The sequence below is a fragment of the Protomyctophum bolini genome (assembly GCF_963924005.1).
Source record: "Protomyctophum bolini genome assembly, chromosome: 2".
NCBI lineage: Eukaryota > Metazoa > Chordata > Actinopteri > Myctophiformes > Myctophidae > Protomyctophum > Protomyctophum bolini.
Genome location: NC_137863.1, coordinates 9992728 through 10019514, shown reverse-complemented (window position 1 = coordinate 10019514; position 26787 = coordinate 9992728). Strand labels below are relative to the sequence as shown.

The window sequence follows — 26787 nt, the reverse complement described above, 5'->3', positions numbered from 1 at the left end:
CCAAGTTGTTATTTCGTTGTCGGCATAACGAGGTCAGTCTACAACTTTTTTACTTTGTTTTCTCAGTTAGGCTATATAGGCCTACGTTTGGCGCGTTGGGTTGGCTATGTTTTAAAGTGGTTTATCGACTCCAAATGTCATTCTGCATATAGCCCATATAGGTTACTGACAAGTGCATTTATGCTACGCGTGATACAGGATTGAATGCCTATTGCCTGCGGTGATAATAGTGGATTTGTGCGCTCTTACGCACACAGTCATTCTAGTTTGCGCGTCTCTTTCACACTGCTCTTCTGGAAAGGCCGGAGAAGAACACCCATATTATGTCTCTTGATCTAACTGAATGATTTGTTTTCTTGTCCAAGGAGTCCCAGAAGCCTTCTGTTCCGTTGGTGCGTCGTGCACCAGGAGTTGTCATCATCATCATGTCCCGCTTTGACTTGAAGGAGTTTGGGGAGGCTGGACCGTTTTTGCGTAAAACAGACTTGGAGCTGCTGGCTGCGCAGGAGCCTTTTGATGGTACTTGGAAAGCTCCAGTGGCACCGGGCTTCGCTCCGCGCACGTTTCAATCTATGTCACACATTTTGTCGTTTTACTGTATTGCATCCTACTCAACACATCGGAATACAGGCATATTTCGTTTAGTTAGTTAGTTGGTTAGTTAGTTAGTTAGTCATTGCACTACTTCCATCAACACTGTCTCTCCTCCGCGTTATATGTTGTTAGGTAAGAAGCGTGTGTGGATCCCAGATGACAAGGAAGCTTATATTGAGGTCGAGATCAAAGAACTAGACGGTGACAACGTCATTGTTGAGACCAAAGACCGGAGGGTAAGTTAAGGCTACACAGGCCTATAGCCTACTGGCTTTGCGTGAAATAAAATGTGATATTATTTCATTCTTTATCTTCTATTAACACTTTTGGTATAAAATCAAACGTTATAAATGAGAAGACAAATAAATAATTATAATTTATGATTGAATGTGTCCAATACCACTCTTTTTCATAGATTTAAAAAAAAATGGTTTGCTGTAGCAACTGAACATGATGTGCACGACTAGCCTTACAGGCTACAGTCAACCTGTAAACCAGTCTCTGTTTCCTGCTTAGACAACATTAACAGTGAAGGAGGGTGAAATCCAGCAGATGAACCCCGCAAAGTTTGACATGATAGAGGACATGGCCATGCTGACCCACCTCAACGAGGCCTCGGTGCTTTACAACCTGCGCAGACGCTATTCCCACTGGATGATCTATGTGAGTATATTAATTATGCAATGTTCACCAGTGGGCCTAATTAAACTAGAGAATTGAAGCCTGCATGGAATGGCCTTTTTCTGTTGTTTCAATGGCAGATTTGTCTGGTTTCCTCCATGAGGCTGAGTTGAGCCATGAGCTTGTGCAAAGATTTTGGAATTGTAGGCTATATAGTTAAATTTGTCTTTACAAGAGTTCATTATGACACATATGAAGGAATTTGACTTGTTGAGTTTGTTGTATTGTTGTAAATTAATCTACATGCAGTTAATAAACAAGCAGCAACAAAATATTAATATATTTGCTAAGTTATTATGTATACATACTGTAGCCTATAACATATTATTCAATGCATAATATACAAACTAAAAGCTATGTGATTGTGTACACTATATGAAAGGCCTTTTATACTTCTCCCATGTTGATATTATGGTGCTGTTCTTCTTAGACCTACTCCGGGCTCTTCTGTGTGACAGTGAATCCATACAAATGGTTGCCTGTCTACGATCCCTCTGTGGTTGCTGCCTACAAAGGCAAGCGCCGCTCTGATTCCCCACCCCACATCTACTCCATTGCAGATAACGCCTACAATGACATGCTGAAGAGTGAGTGGACACGGACACACACACACACACACACACACACACACACACACACACACACACACACACACACACACACACACACACACACACACACACACACACACACACACACACACACACACACACACACACACACACACACAGTAAAATCTTGAGTGTTAATTTATAACTTGGAGAGTAAATGGTGCATTTATATAGCGCCTTTATCCAAGGCGCTACAGTAGAGTGAGTGAGACATTTGTACACTCTTGAGCAGGGACGTGGTGGGCCCATATTTCAGGCTGCGTGCCGACGAAACGATACACCGACGAATCAAGGGCGTGCGAGCGCATTTTAGGTCACTTTAGGTCCTACAGTGACCTAACAGGCTGCGCTGCAGCCAGGATGGCTGAGAGCGGCTGCTGTGCACAACATTATGTCACAGAGCAACATGATTATATAGGCTGTTACCTTGTTAAAAGATACTTGTGTATCTTCGAAATTAAATATATGATTTTTTTAAAATATATATATAAAAAGAAAAGAAAACGGCTGCAGACCGGCCTGGACTGGGAGTTGTCCCGGATTTCCCAATGGCCAGCACGTCTCTGCTCTTGAGTTATACAAATGGATAAATCAACACTTGAGGATGTTTCTGTGCTATGCAGTAAAACACTTTTCAGGATGACATCTATAGTATAATTATAAACAAAAAAATGATGTAACTAATATGCTTCTTTTGTTTTTAAACTAGATCGGGAGAATCAATCCATGCTAATCACGTGAGTCAAAATGTTTAACAACCGAATGCACTCTTTTTCCAAGTCTGTGACATATTAAGACAGTATAGGACATTTGAATGTTTTGGCAGAACTGTGAATAACTACATAATGTGTAAAGTATACCCTCCAAACACTGCCACTTAAAATGCGTTGAGCTTTTTTTGAAATATATTGTTGCACTTGAATGTAATTCAGTCAAAGCCAAACAAAGCCAGACGGTTTTTCCCCCCCTCTTCACTTGTAACGTATATTTTACGCAACCTTTTGTGTCCCGTTTTTACCTGTTTTATGCACACGTTTGTTCATTTATTTTTTATTTTTTGTCACACTCCTATAGCGGTGAGTCCGGTGCTGGCAAAACTGTCAACACGAAACGTGTCATTCAGTATTTTGCTATTGTGGCAGCTCTGGGGGAAACATCTGCTAAGAAAGGAGTAAGGCCAATATGGCAGTACATTTTTTTTGTTCCCCTTTCCCTTTTTCCTTTTTTTTTTGGTCCCAGGAATCCTTTAGAGAATTCCCCTTAAACATTCTTTCATACCTTTTCTTCATTAAGTATCAATGGTGAATGTCGACATTGATTACATTCATAGACTTATACCCTCATCTGTATGTAGCTACTTTATCTTCTTGTTGATTTTTGGAATCATTTACATTTTTCCCTTTTCCTCTCATTTTCTCACTTTTTTCTTCTTCTTTTTTTTTTAAACCATTAACCCCAAGATGGCATAGCACTTTCAGTTGCTTTGATTTTAGTTTTTTCCTATTTTGCTTGGCGTCCATTTTTACTCCCCCTTTTCTCCCACATTTCCTCCCATTTCCGTTCCTGCTTCGTTTTTGTGGCTTTGTTCATCATATAAAATGACGTGGTTTCTAAACCTTTATCACAGCTTTAACAATCAATATTTCAACTTGGTCATGATATTCCTCTTTGATGGTGAAACTGTCATTAAGTGTTTGCTTTATATGCAATGATAACATAATCACCTTCTTCTCACCCTCATGGGTCAGCCACTAAAACAGGGTATGTTAGCTCTATGACACAATCATCACCATTGATTTATGTTGATGCATGTGTTCTATCTATCTTTCAATTTGATTTAGAATTGTTGCTGCACTTTCAACCTGGAGTCCCTATTTTGGGCATGTTAGGGCATTGGTGAAAACGTGCGAACATTTTCAAACTCATATTCATATTCTTAAAACATATTTTCCTAATATTCTAAACCTTTTCCACATTGTTTTCCAAAAATGATCAATTCTCTCCAAAAATAGCAAGAATGTATTATTCATCATACAATGAAATATTGGGCTTAAAGTTACACTTTTATCCACACTTTTGTTGTGTGGATAAAATGATATTTTCACCGATCTATAGGGTAGAGTATACTAATATTATTTTACTTTCACAAATGCCATGGTTGTACTTCTCTGGTTTTCCTGCTCTTCTGTTGAGTCTTTTATATCCTGTGGTCTGCTTAGACCACTACTGTTTGACAAGTGGTATACTGCCTGAACTTTCTGAAAAATTCAATGTCTCCCCTGAGCAAGCAGACTATTAGCTCAGTGGTAAAGCACTCTGGTTCAAATCCAGGGTAGGACATGAAAGTTACAGTGTAGATTTAACCACTTAAACCCTCTAGACCTGAGTTGGCTCTGTAGTTCGACCGCTTTTTCCTTCTACACCAAATCTCGTCCCCAAAAATAGCCGATCTGCAAGCTCGTAGATCGCTTATTTTTGGCTCCCCAGAATATGGATGCTGAGTTTCAAGTGGTTGAGATTGTTGTAATGCTATTCAGTTCATTTGAAATGGACACCAATGGACCATTTTATACCCTGTCAGATTTAGATTAACACTGAGGGTTATTTGACCGTGGAGGACTCACCCACCTTGTTATCTTTGCAGGGTACGCTGGAGGACCAGATTATTGAGGCGAACCCTGCAATGGAGGCGTTTGGCAATGCCAAAACGTTGAGGAACGACAACTCGTCCCGTTTTGTGAGTACCTGTTAAAAGTTTGTGAATGGAACCGCGGTGCTCTGAAGCCCTATATTTCATCGTGATGAAAATAGCTAAGCAATCTCACAACACATCGACTATTTAAAAAATAAATAAAGATTTGGATAATTTGATTTTGAACAATCTTAAAATGTTTTCAAATGTGAAAATTAGTTTGAAATTTATTTTTATTTGTAAGGTTTTTTGAAGATGTTTACTTATAATGACATCCTCAAAATAAGATAATCCTCTAATTTCTCTCCCACAGGGAAAGTTCATCCGTATCCATTTTGGACACACTGGAAAACTAGCCTCCTCTGATATTGACATATGTGAGTTAACACATTTACTTTTGTATTTATTCATTCATTCCAGTACACAGTAACATCCATATTATTATTATATTTTAAAAGATATTTTGGGGGCTTTTTCTGACTTTATTTGTAAGTATATTATTTATAAGTAGTGTAATAGTGTAAAGTAGTCTGACAGGAAATGGGGAGAGAGAGATGGGGAGTGAAACGCCAGCTGTCTAGGCCCATGCCAAGTTAATTGAGTTAACTACATGTTTGCACTCATAGTTAAATGAACACTCAGGACTTAAATGAAGACATTTTCTGTTATGTGTTAATAAGTTGCTGCTCTCATTTGTCAGATCTTCTGGAAAAGTCCAGGGTGATATTTCAGCAGCCTGGTGAGAGGAGCTACCACATCTACTATCAGATCATGTCACAGAAGAAGCCAGAACTCCTAGGTAAGTTATTTCACTGCAAAGTGTTACAGTAGTTTAGTTTAGTTTAACTCCGAGTGTTGTACCCCTGGGGGGGATTTCTTGGTAGTTAAGAATGATACTCCAGTACCCTGGTGGACATGTAATTGAATTAATATTCATTGCAACGCTAGTAATGCTTAACTCATACACTGTCATACTACAGCGTCACATCCTGAAAATAGATGACACCGTCTTACAACAAAGTGCAAATCGTGCTTAAACCTAGGCCTGTCACAATTGTTACATAATTAACTAATACCAATTAGTTTTGCATAATCATCATAATCATTTCCACGTTTTCAATGCATGAAAAATGTTCATTTACAAAGCCTAAGAGGCAAACAGAAATGGGATTTGTATTCATAATATTCCAATGTCTAACGGCCAAGCTACACCAGGCAATTTTGCGCGTGTGCGTATGCGTTTACTGCGCACGTACAGTGCGTTTGTGGATAGGACCAATATATGTCAATGATACCAGCTACACCAGACGCACGGATACCGCGGGCCATCCTATGCGTGCTCTAAAAATAGGATCGGTTCTAATTTTTTACGTGCGTATGCCCCCATGCACGTGTATCTATATATCCTCCCGGAAGGTCCCGCACAAATCTGCCGCGCGCCACAGATCTGGTGTAGCCGGGGCATTTCGCACGCATACTTTGTGCGCAGTGCGCTTACGTCAAACGCACACATGCCCGGTGTAGCTTGGCCGTAAGACCTCATCATGCACACTCCTCTCCTCACAGATACACATGTATGCTACTGATATCTACCAACCCCTATGACTACCACTTCTCTCCTCACAGATATGCTACTGATATCTACCAACCCCTATGACTACCACTTCTGCTCCCAGGGGGTCACCACCGTGGAGAACATGGATGATGGGCAGGAGTTGATGGGCACTGACGTAAGAGCTTTTCTGTGACGAAATAATAATAATACCTTTGATTTATATACTGTCGCAGCTTTCATGAAAAAACAAACAAAAACAACACAAAGTGCTTCCCAAAACAATAATCACAACAACGGCAGTCATAACACTATGTACTGTAAATATTGAAAGATAATGTACAATGACTAATAAAACATGCATTTCTATGGTGTGTATTAATGCACGGTGAATCGCTCCTCTTTCCAGGGGCCATGCTTAGCGTTTCATCATGACTGAATGAATAAAAGTATATACATAGATATATACATCACTTGTTCTTGGTTGTTCCCACAGCATGCCATGGATATTCTAGGTTTCATGACTGAGGAGAAATACGGCTGCTATAAAATAGTCGGAGCCATTATGCACTTTGGCAACATGAAATTCAAGCAAAAACAGCGCGAGGAACAGGCTGAGGCCGACGGCACTGAAAGTAAGATTCCCAGAGTCCAAAGAACACAACACAGTGAAGTGACAGTCTGTGTTTAAGCTTGACAGTGAAGTTGATTGTGACCGTGTTGGTTTAGCTTCCATTCTATGTTGGTTTGACAGGTGCTGACAAAGCCTCCTACTTGATGGGAGTCAGTTCAGCTGACCTAATCAAGGGGCTCCTGCACCCCAGGGTGAAGGTTGGCAACGAGTATGTGGTGAAGGGTCAGAGTGTTGAACAGGTGAGTGAATGCAAATCTCAACCTTCTTTGGGCTAGTGCTCCCTATCCAATAGCCAGGTTACCAATTAACCAATTAAAATACCAGCTTTATTTGTTATTGTGTATTGTGTTGGTTATATAATTTAGAAAACATCTCATCAATTTCAAGTCGGTATCATTGTCGGTATCATGGTCAGTATCATGTGACATGATTACACAATGACCAGTACCATATAGACACAATGACCAGTACCATGACATCCCTGTCACACAGTGCAGTGAGAGAGGCCTGATATGACAGGGCTATAAGGCCGTCATGGTATATCATGTTACCGTATTGCCATGGTGACAGGGTAACACGGTATTTCAGGCTCATATACTGTAGCACAGAGTAGACCAAAGTCAAAGTAGTAGTACTGTATGTGGCTCTGGGTCCAACATATTAATGGACTTATTTTGTAAAGCACCTACTGTATTTGTAACTGTTTGCTTGAAAAGAACAAACCGTAAAATGTAATGAATGCTTAGGACACATTATAATTATTGCTTACATACAGTTTCAAACATAAAGTAGGATTATGCTCAGAGTCTGTGGACTCAAACATAAAGTAGGATTATGCTCAGAGTCTGTGGACGCAAGCCTTTTTAACATAATATGTATCAGCCATGATACGACCAGTAGGAGGATGAGGAGGTTTAACTGAACAATCTCGAAATATTCCAAAGTATTTTGTAGGAAGAAGAAATCAGCTTCTTCATTTGCATTGCTATTCTATTTGCTAATAAGCAAGTAGTGTGTCAATAAGCAGTAGTCTTAATTCTTAACCCATTCTGAACGGGAACCCATTTGTTTAGCATCACGTCATGCTTTAGCTATTGAAAAATAGCAGGTCTACAAGCTCATAGCGCGCCACCGAGTGGCGCGCTACGAGCTTGTAGGTCTGCTATTTTTTGAAAAATCGAAGAACGACTGACATTTTTAGAATCTGATCTCAGGTCAGAATGGGTTAATCAGACCAGTGTGTGTCCAGTGGAAACCTCGTATATGAATCTGATCTCAGGTCAGAATGGGTTAATCAATCGATGCACTCAGGATTCTACACAGGTATCCACGCAACAGAGGCTACTTGTGTGAACGATGACCATGTTTCTTGTGTGTGTGACTGTGTGTGTGTTGCGTGGCTGCTGTTATAGGTTAACTATGCCGTCGGCGCCCTAGCCAAAGCTACCTATGACCGCATGTTCAAATGGCTCGTGGGACGCATCAACCGGACACTGTACACGTCCCTGCCTCGCCAGTACTTCATAGGTGTGCTGGATATCGCTGGCTTTGAGATCTTTGATGTGAGTTTTTTCCATTTTGTCAATTCATTTACAGTCAGAGCAATGTAGAGAATGTTGCCTATAGGTGGACTCACTGAAGAATCACTTTTATCTGAGTGTGTACGCTTTGATCTAATACCAGCAGGTGCCCTCTCAGAGTGTGTGACACACTAGCAGTGGTGCAGGATATAATCAATGTAACATATTTTCTAGTTTAGACATGCTGTTGTGTTGTTCAATTCTAAAGTTCTCCTAAACACCTGTTCCACTTTCATTGCAGCTCAACAGCTTTGAGCAGCTGTGCATCAACTTTACCAATGAGAAACTGCAACAGTACTTCAACCACCACATGTTCATCCTGGAACAGGAAGAGTACAAGAGAGAGGGCATCGACTGGACCTTCATCGACTTCGGGCTTGACCTTCAGGCTTGCATTGATCTAATTGAAAAAGTACAAACGGCATATTTCATGTTGGGTTACTCATTGTTATCTCTTCATCTGTATCTGTCTTGGATAAAGTTTGTACTACTTTGCTCTTTATTTGTATTTCAATACTTTATGTGATCATTAGCTGTCATGTATAAATGAATGACATAATGAACCACCTCCTCTTCCTCTAGCCACTGGGAATCATGTCCATTCTTGAAGAGGAGTGCATGTTCCCCAAGGCCACTGAGGTCAGCTTCAAGGCCAAGATGTACGATAATCACATTGGCAAGTCGGCTAACTTCCAAAAACCCAGACCGGATAAGAAGCGCCAGTACGAGGCCCACTTTGAGCTTGTCCACTATGCCGGAGTGGTAAGTCCATCCTTACTAAAGATTGACCTATCAAGCATTAGGAAAACCTCCTCTGCTTCAATAGAGGGTATGCGCGTGACATCATTGTACCTGGAAGTTATGCGGGAACGCCCACTGAGTGGCAAAAAACTACTTTCTGGCCTTGAAACAGCCCATTCATCCAAACAGAAAAGTCTGATTGCATTAAACAATGTTAAACTCACCAACATTGCAGCTGTAAGAAAAGCTTGAATTATCCTCTTTCTATCTGCAAAGTTTTTGTTTCATAAAAATCCACCATAGAAACGTTATGAGCTACTTTCTGTCAAGAAATGCCCTGCATTTGATTATTTTCAATAATGGAAGTGCTTTGCTGCCTCCTGCATTATGTGACATTTAGAAACGGGTGGTACGCAGGACGGTTGAGTGATTTCCAACGAGCGCTTCCAAACTCCATCACTCTATGCTGCTCAATGTCTGCTCAGTCTAGATGAGGGGGGCGTGTCCTGATGGAAAAATCATGCATGTGCATACTCTCTATACCACACAGTATTCGCTCGCAGAGTTAAAAGAACCATTGAAACCTTTAGGGACTTTTTTCAGGTGAAACTACGTAATTAGATACAGTGTACAATGTACAGTGTATTTCTTTACATTTGAGAAAAATCTTGAAATTGTGAGAACTGCTGATTTAGAAGGAATATGAATCGGCCTCAGGTCTTAATGGGTTAAGATGTTGGCTGTATATCTCACAGGTACCATACAACATTGTTGGCTGGCTGGAGAAAAACAAAGACCCGTTGAATGAGACGGTGGTGGTGTGCTTCCAGAAGTCTGCCAACAAGCTACTGGCCTCTCTGTATGAGAACTATGTCAGCTCAGACACAGGTACAAGGCAACCTGATGACATTCATGACTGTAGACTAGATCACTGGTTTCCACTCGCGACCCATACAAATTGGTCCGCAACCCAAACATGGGTCCCGTCGAGTACTGACCCACTATTTGTGTCGCGGACCAATTTTTATGGGTTGTGATTGAATTCGTTTTTCATTTCCTACATTTATTTCAAAAGATTATAAAATAATCAGACGTTTTCATCAATTAAAAACTATTCCAACATCTTTTGTACAGTATCGTATAAAAAAAATAAAAAGTTTAGGAAGTAGTAAAAATGCTCACAAGACGTCACGAAGCGACGCGATATATGCTATTTTCACTAGTTTGGGTCGCGGACAAAAAAGTCTAATTTCTCTTTTGGGTCTCGATTTAAACAGTTTGGGAACCAGTGCTCTAGATCACTGGGATCAATGTATGATTAAACTGATGAGTCTTATCACCCATGAGCAGCAGACCCCAAGAGCGGGGTCAAGGAGAAGAGGAAGAAGGCTGCATCTTTTCAGACTGTATCTCAGCTTCACAAGGTGAGTCTGGCACCGGTTTGATGTCAATGTACACCAGCGTTATGTAGTTGATTTAATCCCCTCAATCATACTCAAGTAGAACCAGAATATCCAGTGATAAATTATCATTGGAATGCCGGGAAGGAGGCAGTTAAGACTTGCAGTGATGTTTAGGGCATTGATCACATGAACATCACTTTAAGTCTGTGCTGGCTCCTCTCTCTTCTACACCGGGGACAACGTATGAAGGTGATCACAATGTGCTCTAAAACAGACTATGATCTTTGCAGCAATTTGCACAGTCCTGTTCGTAGCGTGGTGTTGAGGTTTTTGCTCTCAAGTCATCGAATAATTCTTAGTCACTGATTCTTTTCGATTTTGCTTTCTGCTACATTTCTCCGCACCTTCAGGAGAATCTGAACAAGCTGATGACCAACCTCCGCAGCACACAGCCCCACTTTGTGCGCTGCCTCATCCCTAATGAGTCAAAGACTCCAGGTATGACAAAGTGTATTCAATTACAACATCTTATAATTCTTATTACATGGCTTTGTTGAATACACCATTCTGTTGTTTAATTAAGTTACTGCATCTCTGAACAACGGACCATTCTGACTCTTTTTACATTTATATGTGCGGAAGAACAATCCGATTCTTAACTGTGGATTAACTATTATATGGTATATTTGTTATACAAATTAAAATAGATTTGATGTCAAATATAATTAATAATAATTCAGTATTTAATTTTAAAATTTTGAGGTGGTGTCATGGCACATACATTGATTGATTGATTATTTTATTAGATAATAACATATGCAAAACAGTACATGGTACAGTCAAAGCACATTTATCCAAAAGGAGCACCGAAAAAAGACCTTGCGGTGTTGTTTCCATTCGGGTCCCATGCATTCATTCACAAAACAATGTTGACAGTAATCGAGATACCTAAAAAACATAAACTATTTACAGCTGTACCAAAAAATCTAAATACAAATACACATTTCATCAGCAACTAAGTTCCTGTGTGCAACTATTATTGTATTATTCCAGGGATCATGGATGCCTTTATGGTTCTGCACCAACTACGCTGCAATGGTGTGCTGGAGGGCATTAGAATCTGCAGAAAGGGCTTCCCTAACCGCCTTCTCTACGCTGACTTCAAACAGCGGTGAGATGAATGGGACAAATGCAGACAGTAAAGTCCGAGTGTCGAAAATGGTCCCATATGGTACATTTGGGTCCATTTGTACACTTTGTTTTACACAAATGTCAACAAACAGTTCCTTAGATAATAGATACCAATGTGAATCTGAGTCTGGATCAGTAACAGAACCTACTATCTTACTCGTGGACAGCTATCGCATCCTGAACCCACAAGCCATCCCAGATGACACGTTTGTGGACAGCAGGAAGGCTTCTGAGAAGCTGCTGGCCTCTTTGGATGTGGACCACACCCAGTATAGATTTGGACACACGAAGGTGGGAGGGCGGAGATTGGGTTTGAAAATTATTGTTGACAATTATACTGTCAAGTCTCGTCTGATCCTATAGGCCTATGATAATAATAGTCACAGAGTGGCACGATACAAACTAATATTTGGGTGCATTTGTAAATATGTTGTGAAAATCAGTTTAGATTTCCAAGCGTTATTCTGATGATTACGTTATAGAGAGATAATTTATGTACGAACTGCCATTTTGCATTTTTTTTTCTCTTAATGCATTTAAATCAACATGAATTCATCCTATGTATAAATGTGAGTATAGCCATGTTGATTTGTTACACATAGATGTGTTTTGAATGAATACTCTAGTAGCCTACCAAAGAAATTTCACATTTTGGCCAACCGTACACACACCACTGGTGTTAACCAGTGTCCCACACAATCGAACAGTCTGTTTTTGTACTTTCAAACTGCTGTTCATTATCAGCCATTGATTATTGCAGTGGTTTTGTTCCTATAATACAGGTGTTCTTCAAAGCAGGCCTCCTTGGCGTTCTAGAAGAGCTGAGGGACGATCGCTTGGCCAAAGTCCTCACCATGTTACAGGCTGTGAGCCGTGGCAAGATCATGAAGTTGGAGCTCTTTAAGATGATGGAGAGGAAGTAAGTATGAGATCAAAGGAACATTCGGCTTCATATCTTAATCACTTAAGACTGATTTATACTTTGGTGTACGGTGGTGTCGCACAGCAACGCATTGTGAGCTAGAAGAGAGTAGATGTGTTTAGTATGCCGACCTAGCAGGGCAGGAGAGTAAAGTAAGAGGGTTTGCTTTGAACCTCACCGGCAGATGAAGACATTGCTATGATATGAGTGAACTGGGTGACCAGTTGCTTTCCGAAAACAGGATCAGTAGGAACATGATCAGCTGCGATCCTTTCATCGTGTGATACATTATACCTTGGTGCTCCCTCCCTTGGTCTAGTATTTGTGGCATGCAAGGGCAGTGTTATCGGCGTGTGTGAGGCGTGTGCTTGCCCATGTATGGTTACCAGGCATGTGTGTGGCCCTATTGGTAATAAGGGCCCTGGCTCTCTCTTGTCACATACACACACGCCCGTCTCTGCCATTCTCACCTTTATCTCTCTAAATTAAACAATGCTGACGCTGTCCACAGAGCTCCGTGGCGACATGTGTCAAGTGGCAGCTGCCTGGGTACACCCTAAAAATATGCCACCCCCCTCCCTCTCTCCCTGAACGCCCCATGCCCCATGGCTCCTTTTGTCCGCGGCGCCTGCACTTCTAAGTGACTGCGGGGATGGGATATGTGGCGGGTGACAGAGGATTAAAGGATGCCGTTGGACAGAGGGCTTCGGTTTCTAAATAAACACAGAGACGTTCACCTTTGAGGCACCCAGCGTGGAGTCATGTCAAACATTCAATCAGACTCATAGCTCAGCTAACCCCTACCTCATTCAACCACCTCCCATTCTACTAGATCCCTCCGACACAACCTTGTCTTGTCCATTGGTATTTGCGTGCACGTGCGTGCGCACACACACACACACACACACACACACACACACACACACACACACACACACACACACACACACACACACACACACACACACACACACACACACACACACACACAAAAACACACACCTCTAAACCCTGACAGGAAGTCCTTGAGCAATCTACCTCAGTTCCATATTTAGAGTTCTGATTAACTCTACTATTGAGATATTCTAAATATATTACCCTTTAATTCTTTCTTCCTTTAATTATTTTCCATTGTTTTTTTTTGTTCTGTTGGTTTGTTTGTTTCATTTTGCCAATACCATGTGTATACAGTAGTCCCTGTCCCTCAATTCAATTCAATTCAACGGATTTAGCATAGTAAATGCTCATTTACATCTGCAGTCCCCACACAAAAAATGACAGAACAGGCAGACAGTGGAATACATTAGATTAGGAAACAAAGCATAAAAACGTACATGCAAGAACCTGACACAATGCCTACCTGACAGTGAGGAGCATAACTTGTGTGGTGGAATACACTATCCCTCCCAGTTCCTGCTGAATAACTAGCAACAACAACAGAGAACGCCCTCCCCTGCCAACTTCCCACCAGCGTGAAAATGTTAATTATTTATCCTTTATTTCTGTCACTTCTTTCTTTCACCCTTTATTTCTTTAATGCCTTTCCTTCTTGTTTCCAGAGAGGCTTTGATGATCATCCAATGGAACATCCGGGCCTTCAATATAGTGAAACACTGGCCTTGGATGAGACTCTTCTTTAGGATCAAACCTCTGTTGAAGAGTGCTGCCACAGAGAAGGAGCTTGCTGCTCTGAAGGAAGAACTGGCCAGGCTCAAAGAGGCTCTGGAGAAATCGGAGACCAAGCGTAAGGAGTTTGAAGAGAGGCAGGTCAGCCTGATCCAGGAGAAGAATGACCTCTCTCTGCTGCTGCAGGCAGTAAGTACTATAGGACCATTCACAGAGCAATTCTAGAACAATCCATACACCCATTCACTCATTCAACATTACCAGTACAGATGCCGTGTTTTAATTTTAGTGTTAGGATCCAGATGTCAGTACTAAAACGGCATGCGCTCAACTTTTCCAGACACATGTTGACTTCTCCTTTATATCTCGTCTCAGTCTATTACTCAACTCTTTTGTTCTTTTGGTACCGTGTCCTCTCTCGTCAGGAGCAGGACAACCTGGCGGATGCAGAGGACCGCTGTGACCTGCTGATCAAGACCAAGATCCAGCTGGAGGCCAAGGTCAAAGAGCTGTTGGAGAGGCTGGAGGACGAGGAGGAGATGAATGCCACCGTGCTCTCCAAGAAGCGGAAGCTGGAGGATGAGTGTGCCGAGCTGAAGAAGGATATTGATGATCTGGAGATCACCCTAGCCAAGGTGGAGAAGGAGAAGCATGCCACCGAGAACAAGGTGAGCGAAGAACGCAGAACAATGTAACACCTGGGGGAACAAATCCAGGCCCATACCAACATCCCATGCTCTATGCTTTATTCATTATTCATTCGGATCCCCATTAGGTGCCACTCCTCTTTAAAGATACAAATTACAGTAAATCAACTGATAATGACATGTTTCGGCCAAAGGGCCTTCCTCTGAGAGTCGAGTGAAAAAAAGGACACTTCAGTGAAGTTTGATATCCTCAGGCCCTGCTAGTGGTAAAGGACCGTTGACGACATTGCTCCTTCTAGTCCTAAAACCAGCTCGGACTACTCATTAACTGGTCAAAACAGGTGTCATGAAACAAAAACTAGAGCTTTGTGTATTATTTTCTCCCACATCCACATGCATGATGCAGGTGAAGAACCTCATAGAAGAGATGGCAGTGCTGGATGAGACCATTCTGAAGCTGACCAAGGAGAAGAAGGCTCTTCAGGAGGCTCACCAGCAAACACTGGATGACCTGCAGGTGGAGGAGGACAAAGTCAACATCCTGACCAAAGCTAAGGCCAAGCTGGAGCAACAAGTGGACGATGTGAGTTTATAAATGTTCCAGTTCAAGGACACTTCATCCTCCTAATAGGCCTTATTTATACTCATGCGACAAAGTTTACCCTAGACAGTAACAGAAGGGTGCTATGCATCCCATGTACATAACATATTGACTTGAAGGTGAAGGTCAAGTATGATAATACTACATCATTGTTGGATACTGAGACCTCATTCCTCATCATTGTTGGATACTGACTGAGACCTCAAATATTGAGAAACTCTCAATATTTGCCATTGCCAATAAAAGGACAAATTAGGTCAAATGTCCGCCAAATATGACGTACATTTGTGGCAACAGGCATTCTGATTGACCAGTATGAAATGATTCATGATGATGTACAATGATTAGAGCGCCCCTCACTTTTCATAAAGCAATATGAATTTATGAGTTCTTATAACTATAATTGTACAGGGTTATGAGTAGAAAATAATGCATTATGAGTATGTTTTAAATTGCATTATATACATGGGATGTATAGCAAGTTAGCAACTCTCCCATGATCACATTGACTGAAATAATTCACAGATTTACATCATTTGATAGATTTAATCTATTTATTTTATATGGCATTCACATGAATTAACTTGATGTTTATTCTTTTTCTCAGTTGGAGGGCTCTCTGGAGCAAGAAAAGAAGCTGCGCATGGACCTGGAACGTTGCAAACGCAAACTGGAGGGAGATTTGAAGCTTTCCATGGAGTCGGTTATGGACCTGGACAATGACAAACAGCAACTTGAAGAGAGGCTGAAAAAGTCAGTCATTTGCATATTTAGATTTTAAGAAACTTATTTTTGGTTTTCTTTCAAGTTGTATTAATTAAACCAGTTATTATTTATAATGAATTATAACTTTTTTTTACTTTTCAACCAGGAAAGACTTTGAAATGAATGAGATGAGTTCCAAAATTGAAGATGAATTGGCTTTGGTCATTCAACTTGAAAAGAAGATAAAAGAGCTTCAGGTAAGGAATGGACCCTGCCGTGGATAGCGCACAAAGCTTTACGCATCATAACAGCATCTGAACAAAGTTAGACCAGTGGTTTTCAACCCTTTTCATATCGAGGTCCATTATTACTTGCACGAGCAGAGCGGCGCAACTACTGTTTTTCGGCTGCGTATGTCGGTGACAACCTCGGCCATCATGTCGAATACATGCAACTCCACGTCGGCTGCCTTCCGTCGGTTTCACGCCTCCCGTGTGTTTCTGCAGGCTCGCATCGAGGAGCTGGAGGAGGAGCTGGAGGCGGACAGGGCCTGCAGGGCCAAGGTGGAGAAGCAGCGCGCGGACGTGGCCCGCGACCTGGAGGAGCTCAGCGAGCGCCTGGAGGAGGCCGGTGGCGCCACCTCGGCCCAGGTGGAGATGAACAAGAAGCGCGAGAGCGACTTCCTGAAGCTGCGGCGGGACCTGGAGGAGGCCATGCTGCACCACGAGGCCACGACGGCCGCGCTGCGCAAGAAGCACGCCGACACGGTGGCGGAGCTCGGAGAGCAGATCGACAGTCTGCAGCGCGTCAAGCAGAAGCTGGAGAAGGAGCGCAGCGAGGCCAAGATGGAGGTGGACGACCTGGCCTCCACCGTGGAGCAGCTCTCCAAGAGCAAGGTACACATGAAGCAACCAGGGTTCTTCAGCCTATAGCGGAGAGAGAGAGAGAGACACCCTACTTACTACTACATAGATGTCTTCATCATTGTTTACACATTATCTTTTCTATTATATTGGATTCATGTTAATGTGTATTTTGGACATTTAACCACTTAATACTTGTCTCTTGGTCTTGGAAACCCACAAAGTGCGACGCATTGTGGGCTTGTAGATCTGCTATTTTCAGAAAATATGACCACACATTTTTAGGCACAGCTGCTACTGACAAAACGTATATTAACACAAATAAAATAATCATTAATTTAATAATAATTATACAGGCTATTTAATTAATACATTACATTATATTAACTAATTACTAATAGGATGTTATCAATATCTAGATAAAATAATAAGCTAACCGACCAACCAATTTCACAATGTCTCCAGGCCAACTCAGAGAAAATGTGCCGCATGTATGAAGACCAAATGAATGAGACTAAAGCCAAAGTGGAGGAGCTCCAAAGGCAGCTCAATGACGCCAGTGCCCAGAGGGCTCGAGCTAATGCCGAAAGTGGTATGGGATCTCTGGGCACGCGCGCACACACACACACACACACACACACACACACACACACACACACACACACACACACACACACACACTGTATGCTGTATGATACGATACAGATGCCGACCACTCTCTATCTTGTCTCTGTGTAGCTGAGCTGAGCAGGAAGCTTGAAGAACGGGAAGCCTTAGTCTCCCAACTTCAGCGTGCCAAGACCTCCTCCTGCCAGACTACGGAGGAGCTCAAGAAACAGCTGGACGAGGAGAATAAGGTCCACTGCTTTGTCATTGCAACCGTTTATCGTTTACGTGCAGTAAACTACCAGCATTGAAGAATAGAGGCAGAGCTGTTAATCACTCTCTTCTATCACCTTGATGGTTTGTCTTTAGCAGTGATGAGAAAAAAACCCGAAGTAGAAACATTCTGTTCATCACGTTTTTTTGCTCCCGATCCGATTCCGATCATTAGATTTTGAGTCGATCGGTCGATACAGATTTTTATCGATCCGGTATTTATATACACAACGCATCGCAATTAAAACAGGGCTGAAGTGGTTAATGTATGTTTTGTTGTAATATTAATCAAAATCTACAAAGTAACTAATAACCACAGCTTTCAAATAATTAGTAGTGGAGTAAAAGTACAATATTTGTCGCTTGAGAATGAGATGTAGTGGACTAGAAGTAAAAGTATCGAAAATTCGAGAAACACTCAAGTAAAAGTACCTGAAATTGTTATAAGCACAGACAGTACTTGACTACACTTAGTTACTTTGCTTCCTCCACTGGTCTTTAGGCTAAGAGTGCCCTGGCCCACGCCCTGCAGTCATCCAGACACGACTGTGACCTGCTGAGAGAGCAGTATGAGGAGGAGGCTGAGGCCAAGGCTGAGCTGCAGAGGGCGCTGTCCAAAGCCAACGCTGAGGTGGCCCAGTGGAGGACCAAGTACGAGACCGACGCCATCCAAAGGACAGAGGAACTGGAGGAGGCCAAGTAAGTAACATTCTGCTATGTATCATCATATCAAATCATATCGTATCGTCACTGTTGGGCAGAAACCGCCGACCTCTGTATTCTAACTTTTTGTGTGTTTTTTTTTCTTTTCGTAAATGAATGCCGAATTTGATCATTCTACCAGCATAACACAAAAGTAGCAGATCTGCAACTTTTGCTATTTTTTTTATTTGAATCCTGAAAAGTAACAGTTTGGGGCATATGAGGTTTCCACTCGACAGAGACGATATAATGGAGCCAGATGGGACAGTGTCAATCTAATAACACGTACTGTATAGCCGCAGTTTGTAATCATTTACGTTTACACACTCTACCATTAGGAAGAAGCTTGCGACTCGTTTGCAGGATGCTGAGGAGTCAGTGGAAGCTTCCAATGCCAAATGCTCCTCCCTGGAGAAGACCAAGCACAGGCTGCAGACGGAGATCGAGGACCTGGTCGTGGACCTGGAGCGCTCTAATGCTGCAGCTGCTGCCCTGGACAAGAAGCAGCGCCACTTTGACAAGGTAAGGATGGACACATTTATTTATATTTATTGGCGCTGCACTGCGGCGACATGGGCATAAGGGCTAAGCTTAAAGGGCCCTTTGTCTGTCTAAGACACATTTCTTCCTCGGGAGACAAATGAAGAACCTTGAAAACTTGAAACTTGAAACACAGTGGAGCTCATCAGTCCAGGTGAAGTCACACATTGTCTGACTATAGGACCTTTTATGGAGGATTTCCGATTTCATTCAATCAAATGTTACATTTTCCCAATCTGTCAGATTCAGTTACATACCATGATCATGCAACATCATGGGTTTTTAATCAGATTTTTGACCAGTTTGTTACATGTCGTCAGAGATGGGCAGTGTTTTATATTTGTGTATTTAAAATAAGTTTTCAAATAATATTTTGTATTTTGGAATTAGTGTCTGGCTGGCAACGGAAAGAAAATCTGTCTCATGCCATAGGTGTCTAGTTTTCGATGATAACAATGTTAAATATTTTGGTTGCCTGCTCCAAACACCAGACAGACAGACGGACGGACGGACGGACGGACTGACGAGACATGAGTTATGCCTGTTCAAAGCGCGTCCGGGCCATGATAATGTTTTTGACCCAATATTTGTCATTTGTATTTTGACGCAGTATTCTTTATTTTCACCCATCTCCGCATGTCGTCCTCTCGTCCTCAACCTCTAGTTTGTCTCCTCTGTACAATGCGCAAATACAGAAACAAGCAATATGCCATGTGTCTGATAATGTCTTACAGGTTCTGTCGGAGTGGAAACAAAAATATGAGGAGTGTCAGTTAGAGTTGGAAAGTTCTCAGAAAGAGTCTCGTGGTCTGAGCACGGAGCTCTTCAAACTGAAGAACTCCTATGAGGAGGCTCTGGACCATCTGGAGACCACCAAGAGGGAGCACAAGAACCTCCAAGGTACTACAAAATACAGTAACAGAGGGAGTGAGCACCTGATAAGTCTGGCCACCTCAATGTTAAATTGGCTAATTTGTGTGTCGTGATTTCTTTCCACCCTAAAACATGATCATCAGGTCTTATAAGAGTCAGTTATAAGTGTACAGTATTTGTTAAAAAAATTGTTTTTATGTGGGCACGCCACCAGTTCATTAAGTATGCCTGGTTTGCCTGGTGGGTAGTGATGGGTGGTGATCCACCTGAACTGAATCCGCAGCCACAGCTGTAGTTGTATGATAAAGGGGGAGGGGGTTAGGGGAGGGGCTGATAGTGTGATGTCACTATATTACTGTTTATTTCATTGGCCCGTTTGACTGTCAAGGTTTCAATCTCCAGGAAGAAACCCTAAATACAAAGTTAATACACCATTGCACATAAAAACGCTACAAAAATTGTGGCACTCCCTCTTTAAGCATGTTTGAACATTTGACATTTAGCCAGTTATTATGGCATAAACAATACGTTAAACATTTTTGGTCTGATAATGATGTTCAAATCATGTATATTTTACTTTATTTCAGACCATTTTCAAAAGCATACTTTTATTCATTACGTTTTCACATTTTGGGGTTCTCGGGTGTCCTGTATTCCAGGCTTCATTGAACCCTGGGTCATTATGTGAAAATACACCAGAACACTGGAGTGTAGCTCTGAGAACAACTAAGGACAATCTAGAGGTGTTTAGTGAGTCTCCTGGGCAGATGACCTCAGTGCTCTAAATATATCCTCCTATGATGAATAGTTTATGACATTTTCTTAATCAATAATTGATATAAATGATATTTGACCACCAAGTGCACAGTATGTCAAATATTTAGCTAAATATTAGGGCTGTCACGATTCGCCTAGTCCACGATTCAATTCAATTTTCGATTTGCAGCTCACGATTCGATTCGATGTTCGATTCGCTATCACGATTCGCCTAGTCCACGATTCAATTCAATTTTCGATTTGAAGCTCACGATTTGCTTCGATGTTTGATTCAATTTTTTCAATCAATTTTTTAAAAACCTCCTTTTTCAGCATTGAGGGCTATATTCATTATAATTTAGGCCAATATCTTGGTTTGTAAAGAAAAACACTTGTTTCCCAATAAGTCACATTTATTTTCTATAAATAACAAATCAGAATGAGAATAATAAAAGGTTTAACAACTTTGGGTTTCATGCCCTAACATTTTTTTAATGTTTCTTTAAGATGAGATGACTTGTAACATTCTTGTTAAGCTCTAAGTAAGTAAAAGAAAGAAAAAAAAAGACAAATAGTATATAGACCCATCTGTTGTTAGTGCAATTTGATCTGCATGGCTCAGCCCTTCAGTGATTTGTGCCCTCACTTTATCATACATGCCAGGCAACACACGCGTGGTCATATGCGACCTGCATGGCATTTTGTAACGTGGTTCTGCTGTTCTGCAACTCTCATTGAAAGCCAGCGTTTTCCACCATTGAAAGTGCTCGCATGTCTGCAGCTATGCAGACCGCAACTCCGTGCGTTAATTGTTTTGCACGGGGCGAATTAGCTGAGAGCTTTTCTCTATAAGAATCTAGAATATAGTTGGCTGTGTTGTTGTCTTTGGGAGGCACACTATTTTCCGACAGCATTCTAGCCGACGGGGCAACGGTCCGCTCCGCAGCGGGGGGACCGTCGCTGCGATGCGAAAAAGCGATGGTCCGACATGCGCTGCTCCCGTGCTTGCGGTTAGGGTTGTGATGTCTGCTAAGATGCTGGCCCATATTTGACGTGTTGCCTTTGGGATACGGCACTCGTCTTCTTTTCCACACTTATTTCCGTGTATCATCGTCGTCGCCGCTGTCTACAACAGCACTGGCCATGTGAAACGCAACAGCGGTCTCGTTCTCTCACTTCTGTCAACTCCTCTCTCCTCTCTCTCTTTCTCTCTGTGTGTGTGTGTGTGTGTGTGTGTGACTGACTGTGTGTGTGTGGCACGGCTCCGATACAGCTGGCTTTTCGTCTCTTTTTTTTCTCCATGCATTCGCATGGGCGGAATGGCCCGGCCGCTCGCGGAAGTAAAAACATAAAACATCGCGATTCGGAGCCTCATTTCGATACATTGAATCGAACGTCAATTTCGATTCAATTTCGATTCGTATCGAGAATCGTGACAGCCTTACTAAATATCTAACGCATGACTTTTCATGGCTTTGTGTTGTGATCATTTGATGATGCGTATTGATTCATTGCAGACAGAGTGACATAGACACAAAAGAAATGACAACCTTAAGAATAGTTTTGCAATCACTTTGTGACTCATCTAATAAGCTGACTGATATCCCCAACACCAGAGGAGATAGCCGACCTGTGCGATCAAATCAGCCAGGGAGCAAAGACCGTCCTCGAACTGGAGAAGATGAAGAAGGGACTGGACCTGGAAAAAACTGAGATCCAAGCTGCACTAGAGGAGGCTGAGGTAAGCGTTCTATCACATTCTTTTAGTTTTTCTTCTGTGGACTAATTTAGCTTCAGGCTAACCATATTATTATTACTAAGTTCTGTGTCTATCTCAGGGCACTCTGGAGCACGAAGAAAGTAAAACTCTCCGCATCCAGCTGGAACTTAACCAGATCAAGGCAGACATTGACAGGAAACTGTCAGAAAAGGATGAGGAAATTGACAACCTTCGGTGAGCTTTATAACCAGATATAACACTCTCTTACATTTTAGAATCCCAGACCACTTCTTAATCTACAAGGTGTTACATGCTGTGTTGAGCAATCCAACATTTGAGCCACATGTCAGCCATGGTCCTTAACTTACTCTGTCTCTCCTTCACTTCTTTAAGCCGCAACCACCAGAGATCACTGGAGGCCATGCAGACCACATTGGATGCAGAGTCCAAGTCTCGAAACGAGGCGGTCCGTCTGAGGAAGAAGATGGAGGGTGATCTGAATGAGATGGAGGTGCAGTTGGTCCACGCCAACAGACAGGCCGCTGAGTCCCAGAAGCTCTTGCGAAATCTGCAGGTCCAGATCAAGGTGAGTTCTTACTACAGCCTCTAGGTTAGGCTCATATATTTATTTACTTATTTGTACATTTCTAAATCAATGTAGCACTTTGCCCTTTTTGCATCGCTTAGGATTGTAACTTTTTGTAGATTCTTATTGTATTTTTAGGTATTCTGGAGGGATAAACAAGGGTGTATTCTGTAATGTCATGTATTGTGGTAGCACTGATGTGCAATTTTATTTCTGCCACTCGTAAAAGAGATTTCTGTCTCAATATGTTTTTAAATAAAGGTTAAATTAAAATAAAATAAACAGCCAGCCTGCCAACTAACCCCTGTTTGTCATGTCAACTAGCAGATGCTAATGTCTACATTTCTCTTTTTTGTTTTATTTACATCACATCAAAAATATAATTCTTTAGACTACGTTCCATCCCCGATATGGTCTGTCATTTTCATGCCGTGAATTAACTTGATTCCTGATTGCATAAGGTCAGGTACATAATGTGAAATTCTGTGGCTGCAGGATGCTCAGTTGGAGCTGGATGAGACCCTGCACCAGAATGAGGAACTGAAGGAGCAGGCGGCAGTGACAGAGCGCCGCAACAACCTGCTGGCTGCAGAGGTGGAGGAGCTGAGGGCCCTGCTGGAGCAGAACGACCGGGCTCGGAAAATAGCCGAGCACGAACTGCTCGAGTGCACCGAGAGAGTCAACCTGTTGCATGCTCAGGTAAGGTATCAGCGCATTGAGTACCAAAGAGGACATAAGAAGCTGAGGTCAGAGAACATCATTGTCATCTTTTTATGCAGAACACTGGCCTGATCAACCAGAAGAAGAAGCTGGAAAGTGATCTGTCAATGCTGTCCACCGAGGTGGATGATGCAGTGCAGGAGTGCCGCAATGCAGAAGAAAAGGCCAAGAAGGCCATCACTGACGTAAGGCCCTACACACATTTACAGAGCTCACATAATACTGACTCAGACTCCCTGCATGCGTCAATAGCCTAACTGTCCTTTTGTAGGCAGCTATGATGGCAGAGGAGCTGAAGAAAGAGCAGGACACCACTGCACATCTGGAGAGGATGAAGAAGAACATGGAGCAGACCGTCAAGGATCTGCAGATGCGTCTCGACGAGGCTGAGCAGATTGCACTCAAGGGTGGCAGGAAGCAGATCCAGAAACTAGAGACCAGGGTGAGGTGTTTTACACTGGAAAATCTGTAGTCAATGTGGTAGACTGGGGGCCAGACAGGGTTGGGTTAGAAGTTGACTTCCAACCAGGTTACTTTTTAAATTGTTGTTAGTCCAAGGTGGCATTTTGTCCTGTCCCACATATGCATCTCTTATATAGTATTAATCAAACACTTTGAAAGTCACCAGAAGTCCAAGCACACAATCATAATGATTTGAATTAGACATGTTAACAATATAGCCATGCAAGATTATTGAATAGAAAATGACATTTTTGGGAGGCGGTTTCCTTGGCAGGCAGCCAATGTGGCTGCTTTTGTTACACAGTATTTAGGGAAAGCAACTTTACACAAGCATTGATTCAGGCGCTATCCTACCTGTTCATCTTTGGAATAGTGAGAGCAGACTTGTAACTGTCTAAACGCATTGGCAGGTAAAAGACCTAGAAAGTGAGCTTGAGTCTGAGCAGAAGATGAGCCAGGAGTATCAGAAGGGTGTGCGCAAGTATGAGAGGAGGATCAAAGAACTCACCTACCAGGTAACATGTCACCTCCTGCATCTGCATAGATGGAACAACATACTGCTAGGGTTTGAAACAAGTAGCGATTGTTTGTGGACAGAATGAAAAACCTAGAATGCCCTGTGCTGTTTTTGCAGACTGAGGAGGACAGAAAAAACTTGGTTCGCCTCCAGGACCTCATAGACAAGCTGCAGGCTAAGCTGAAAAGCTACAAGAGACAGGCTGAAGAGGCGGTAAGTGCACTTAAAAAGACACACACGCATATATATACACATTTAGCCCACACGCTGCCTACTAGTGTAGCTAATCTAGCTATCCAGTGAGACTGCAACTATCACTCAAAACAAAATAATGTTTCCGTCGCGACTGTGTGGCGGTCCTACGGCACATGCATTAACGTTGGTCGGACATGGTCCAGCTGATTTATTTTTGTCTAACGCGAAACATCGTGGCTGTCCATAAAAAGAGGATGAGAGATGATCTATCTATCTAGCCCACCAAAACAAACATAGATGTACTTTTCGCATATTAGACAGCAACATAAAAATACCATGGATATAATTAAACACATTGTTCCCCTGTGCACAGCGCAGATAACACACTCCAGGTAAGAACAAAAAACTGATCTGAAGCTGCATTTTCACTTTGTGTTGACTTATCTCCAGAGTCCTCAGTCCTGCAGCCCCATAATCTCATCTGTCACTAACCTCTCTACAATGCCATATGCCAGTCTAGCCTTAAAACCTACATTTATATGTTATTCAATATATTACTTTTTGCACAAAATATAGGCTTTTCTAAACCAAACCCTCATTCAAAAGTTATGTAGGCTGCCATTTTAATTTCAAGGACCCCCAAATTAAATGTATATGAATGAATTAGCCTGGGGTGACAGGGTCCTAGGCCATTTCATTATGATTTTAATCTCTGGACTGGGACCCCAATACATGTTACAGAGATGTTTACAATATTTTACAACAGTAGCTACTTATATTTTGTTATTTAAAGCTGTGATTATTTATTTAAGAAGCACTATTAAAATAAATAATAATAATAATAAATAATAATAATAATAATAATAATAATAAATAATAATAAAAATATGTAATCATCCTTTAAATCAACCTTTAAGCTAAAATAATTATGACCGGGGACTTAAATGTCCAATGTTGTAATTGATGGCCTTCATGCCCTGGCACTCGGCCTTTGTGCCCTCAAAAAGTTGATGCTTTATTTGCCTACAAATCACAACTATAATGATCACTGTCAGCAACCTTTTGTACTGTAAATGGGTCTTGATATAAATCTATCTATCTATCTATCTATCTATCTATCTATCTATCTATCTATCTATCTATCTATCTATCTATCTATCTATCTATCTATCTATCTATCTATCTATCTAGTCAAATATTGCATCAGCGTACCTCTGCTGGAAAAAACTGCAGAATAACATAACTGTAGATAACATGAGGATGGGCTGCAAATGATGACTCTCCTGTTTCTGTCCCCACGTATTCACAGGACGAGCAGTCCAACACCAACCTGTCCAAGTACAGGAAGGTTCAGCATGAACTTGATGATGCAGAAGAAAGAGCTGATATGGCCGAGTCACAGGTCAACAAGCTCCGTATTCGCACCCGGGACCAAGGTGGCAAGGTCAGTAGTTTAATATCATTAGAGGACTTCATGTGATTCAATCATTGGTGTGACCTTTAGAAGTATTCTTTGAAATAACTTGCTATTCTCAGAACAGACATGATGCAATCCAATATTGAAGTTAGCCTCGCATGCCGTGTCTCATGTGATGTCTTGTGTGGACCGGTGTGGTCATGGGTATTTTCTGTCTGTGTGTTACACTGTATATGTGGTTGCTAATAAACATGTCTTGTGTATTTCAGCTCGCTGAGTGACACGATGAAGAAGACCGCCTATCACCGTCTGCCAGCTGCAACAGCTGTGCATGCCTGTGAGGATGCGCCTCTAATAAAGACTATTTAACCTGTAAA

General features: G+C 41.9%; 1 protein-coding gene across 2 annotated transcripts; it reads left to right on the top strand.

The window, feature by feature from the left end:
• Positions 1 to 26787, top strand: myh7ba (myosin, heavy chain 7B, cardiac muscle, beta a). Of its 2 annotated transcripts, XM_080787216.1 has the most exons (43): positions 1 to 32; positions 366 to 519; positions 727 to 830; positions 1111 to 1257; positions 1706 to 1862; positions 2596 to 2623; positions 2961 to 3057; positions 4531 to 4623; positions 4892 to 4955; positions 5279 to 5377; positions 6205 to 6308; positions 6627 to 6765; positions 6885 to 7003; positions 8177 to 8326; positions 8586 to 8756; positions 8927 to 9106; positions 9841 to 9973; positions 10436 to 10509; positions 10899 to 10986; positions 11542 to 11659; positions 11847 to 11970; positions 12462 to 12598; positions 14161 to 14416; positions 14653 to 14895; positions 15281 to 15457; positions 16083 to 16228; positions 16347 to 16437; positions 16687 to 17076; positions 17509 to 17635; positions 17782 to 17900; positions 18425 to 18621; positions 18963 to 19146; positions 19899 to 20064; positions 22410 to 22534; positions 22632 to 22747; positions 22907 to 23099; positions 23595 to 23798; positions 23879 to 24004; positions 24091 to 24261; positions 24692 to 24796; positions 24916 to 25011; positions 26303 to 26437; positions 26680 to 26787. In XM_080787216.1, exons 2-43 carry the CDS (start codon positions 426 to 428, stop codon positions 26689 to 26691), a joined length of 5799 nt encoding a protein of 1932 aa, XP_080643342.1. In that variant the 5' UTR covers positions 1 to 32; positions 366 to 425; the 3' UTR covers positions 26692 to 26787. The 2 variants fall into 2 exon arrangements, with proteins under 2 accessions (XP_080643342.1, XP_080643343.1); XM_080787217.1 differs by lacking the exons at positions 1 to 32; positions 366 to 519; positions 727 to 830; positions 1111 to 1257; positions 2961 to 3057 and having other exon boundaries at positions 1752 to 1862.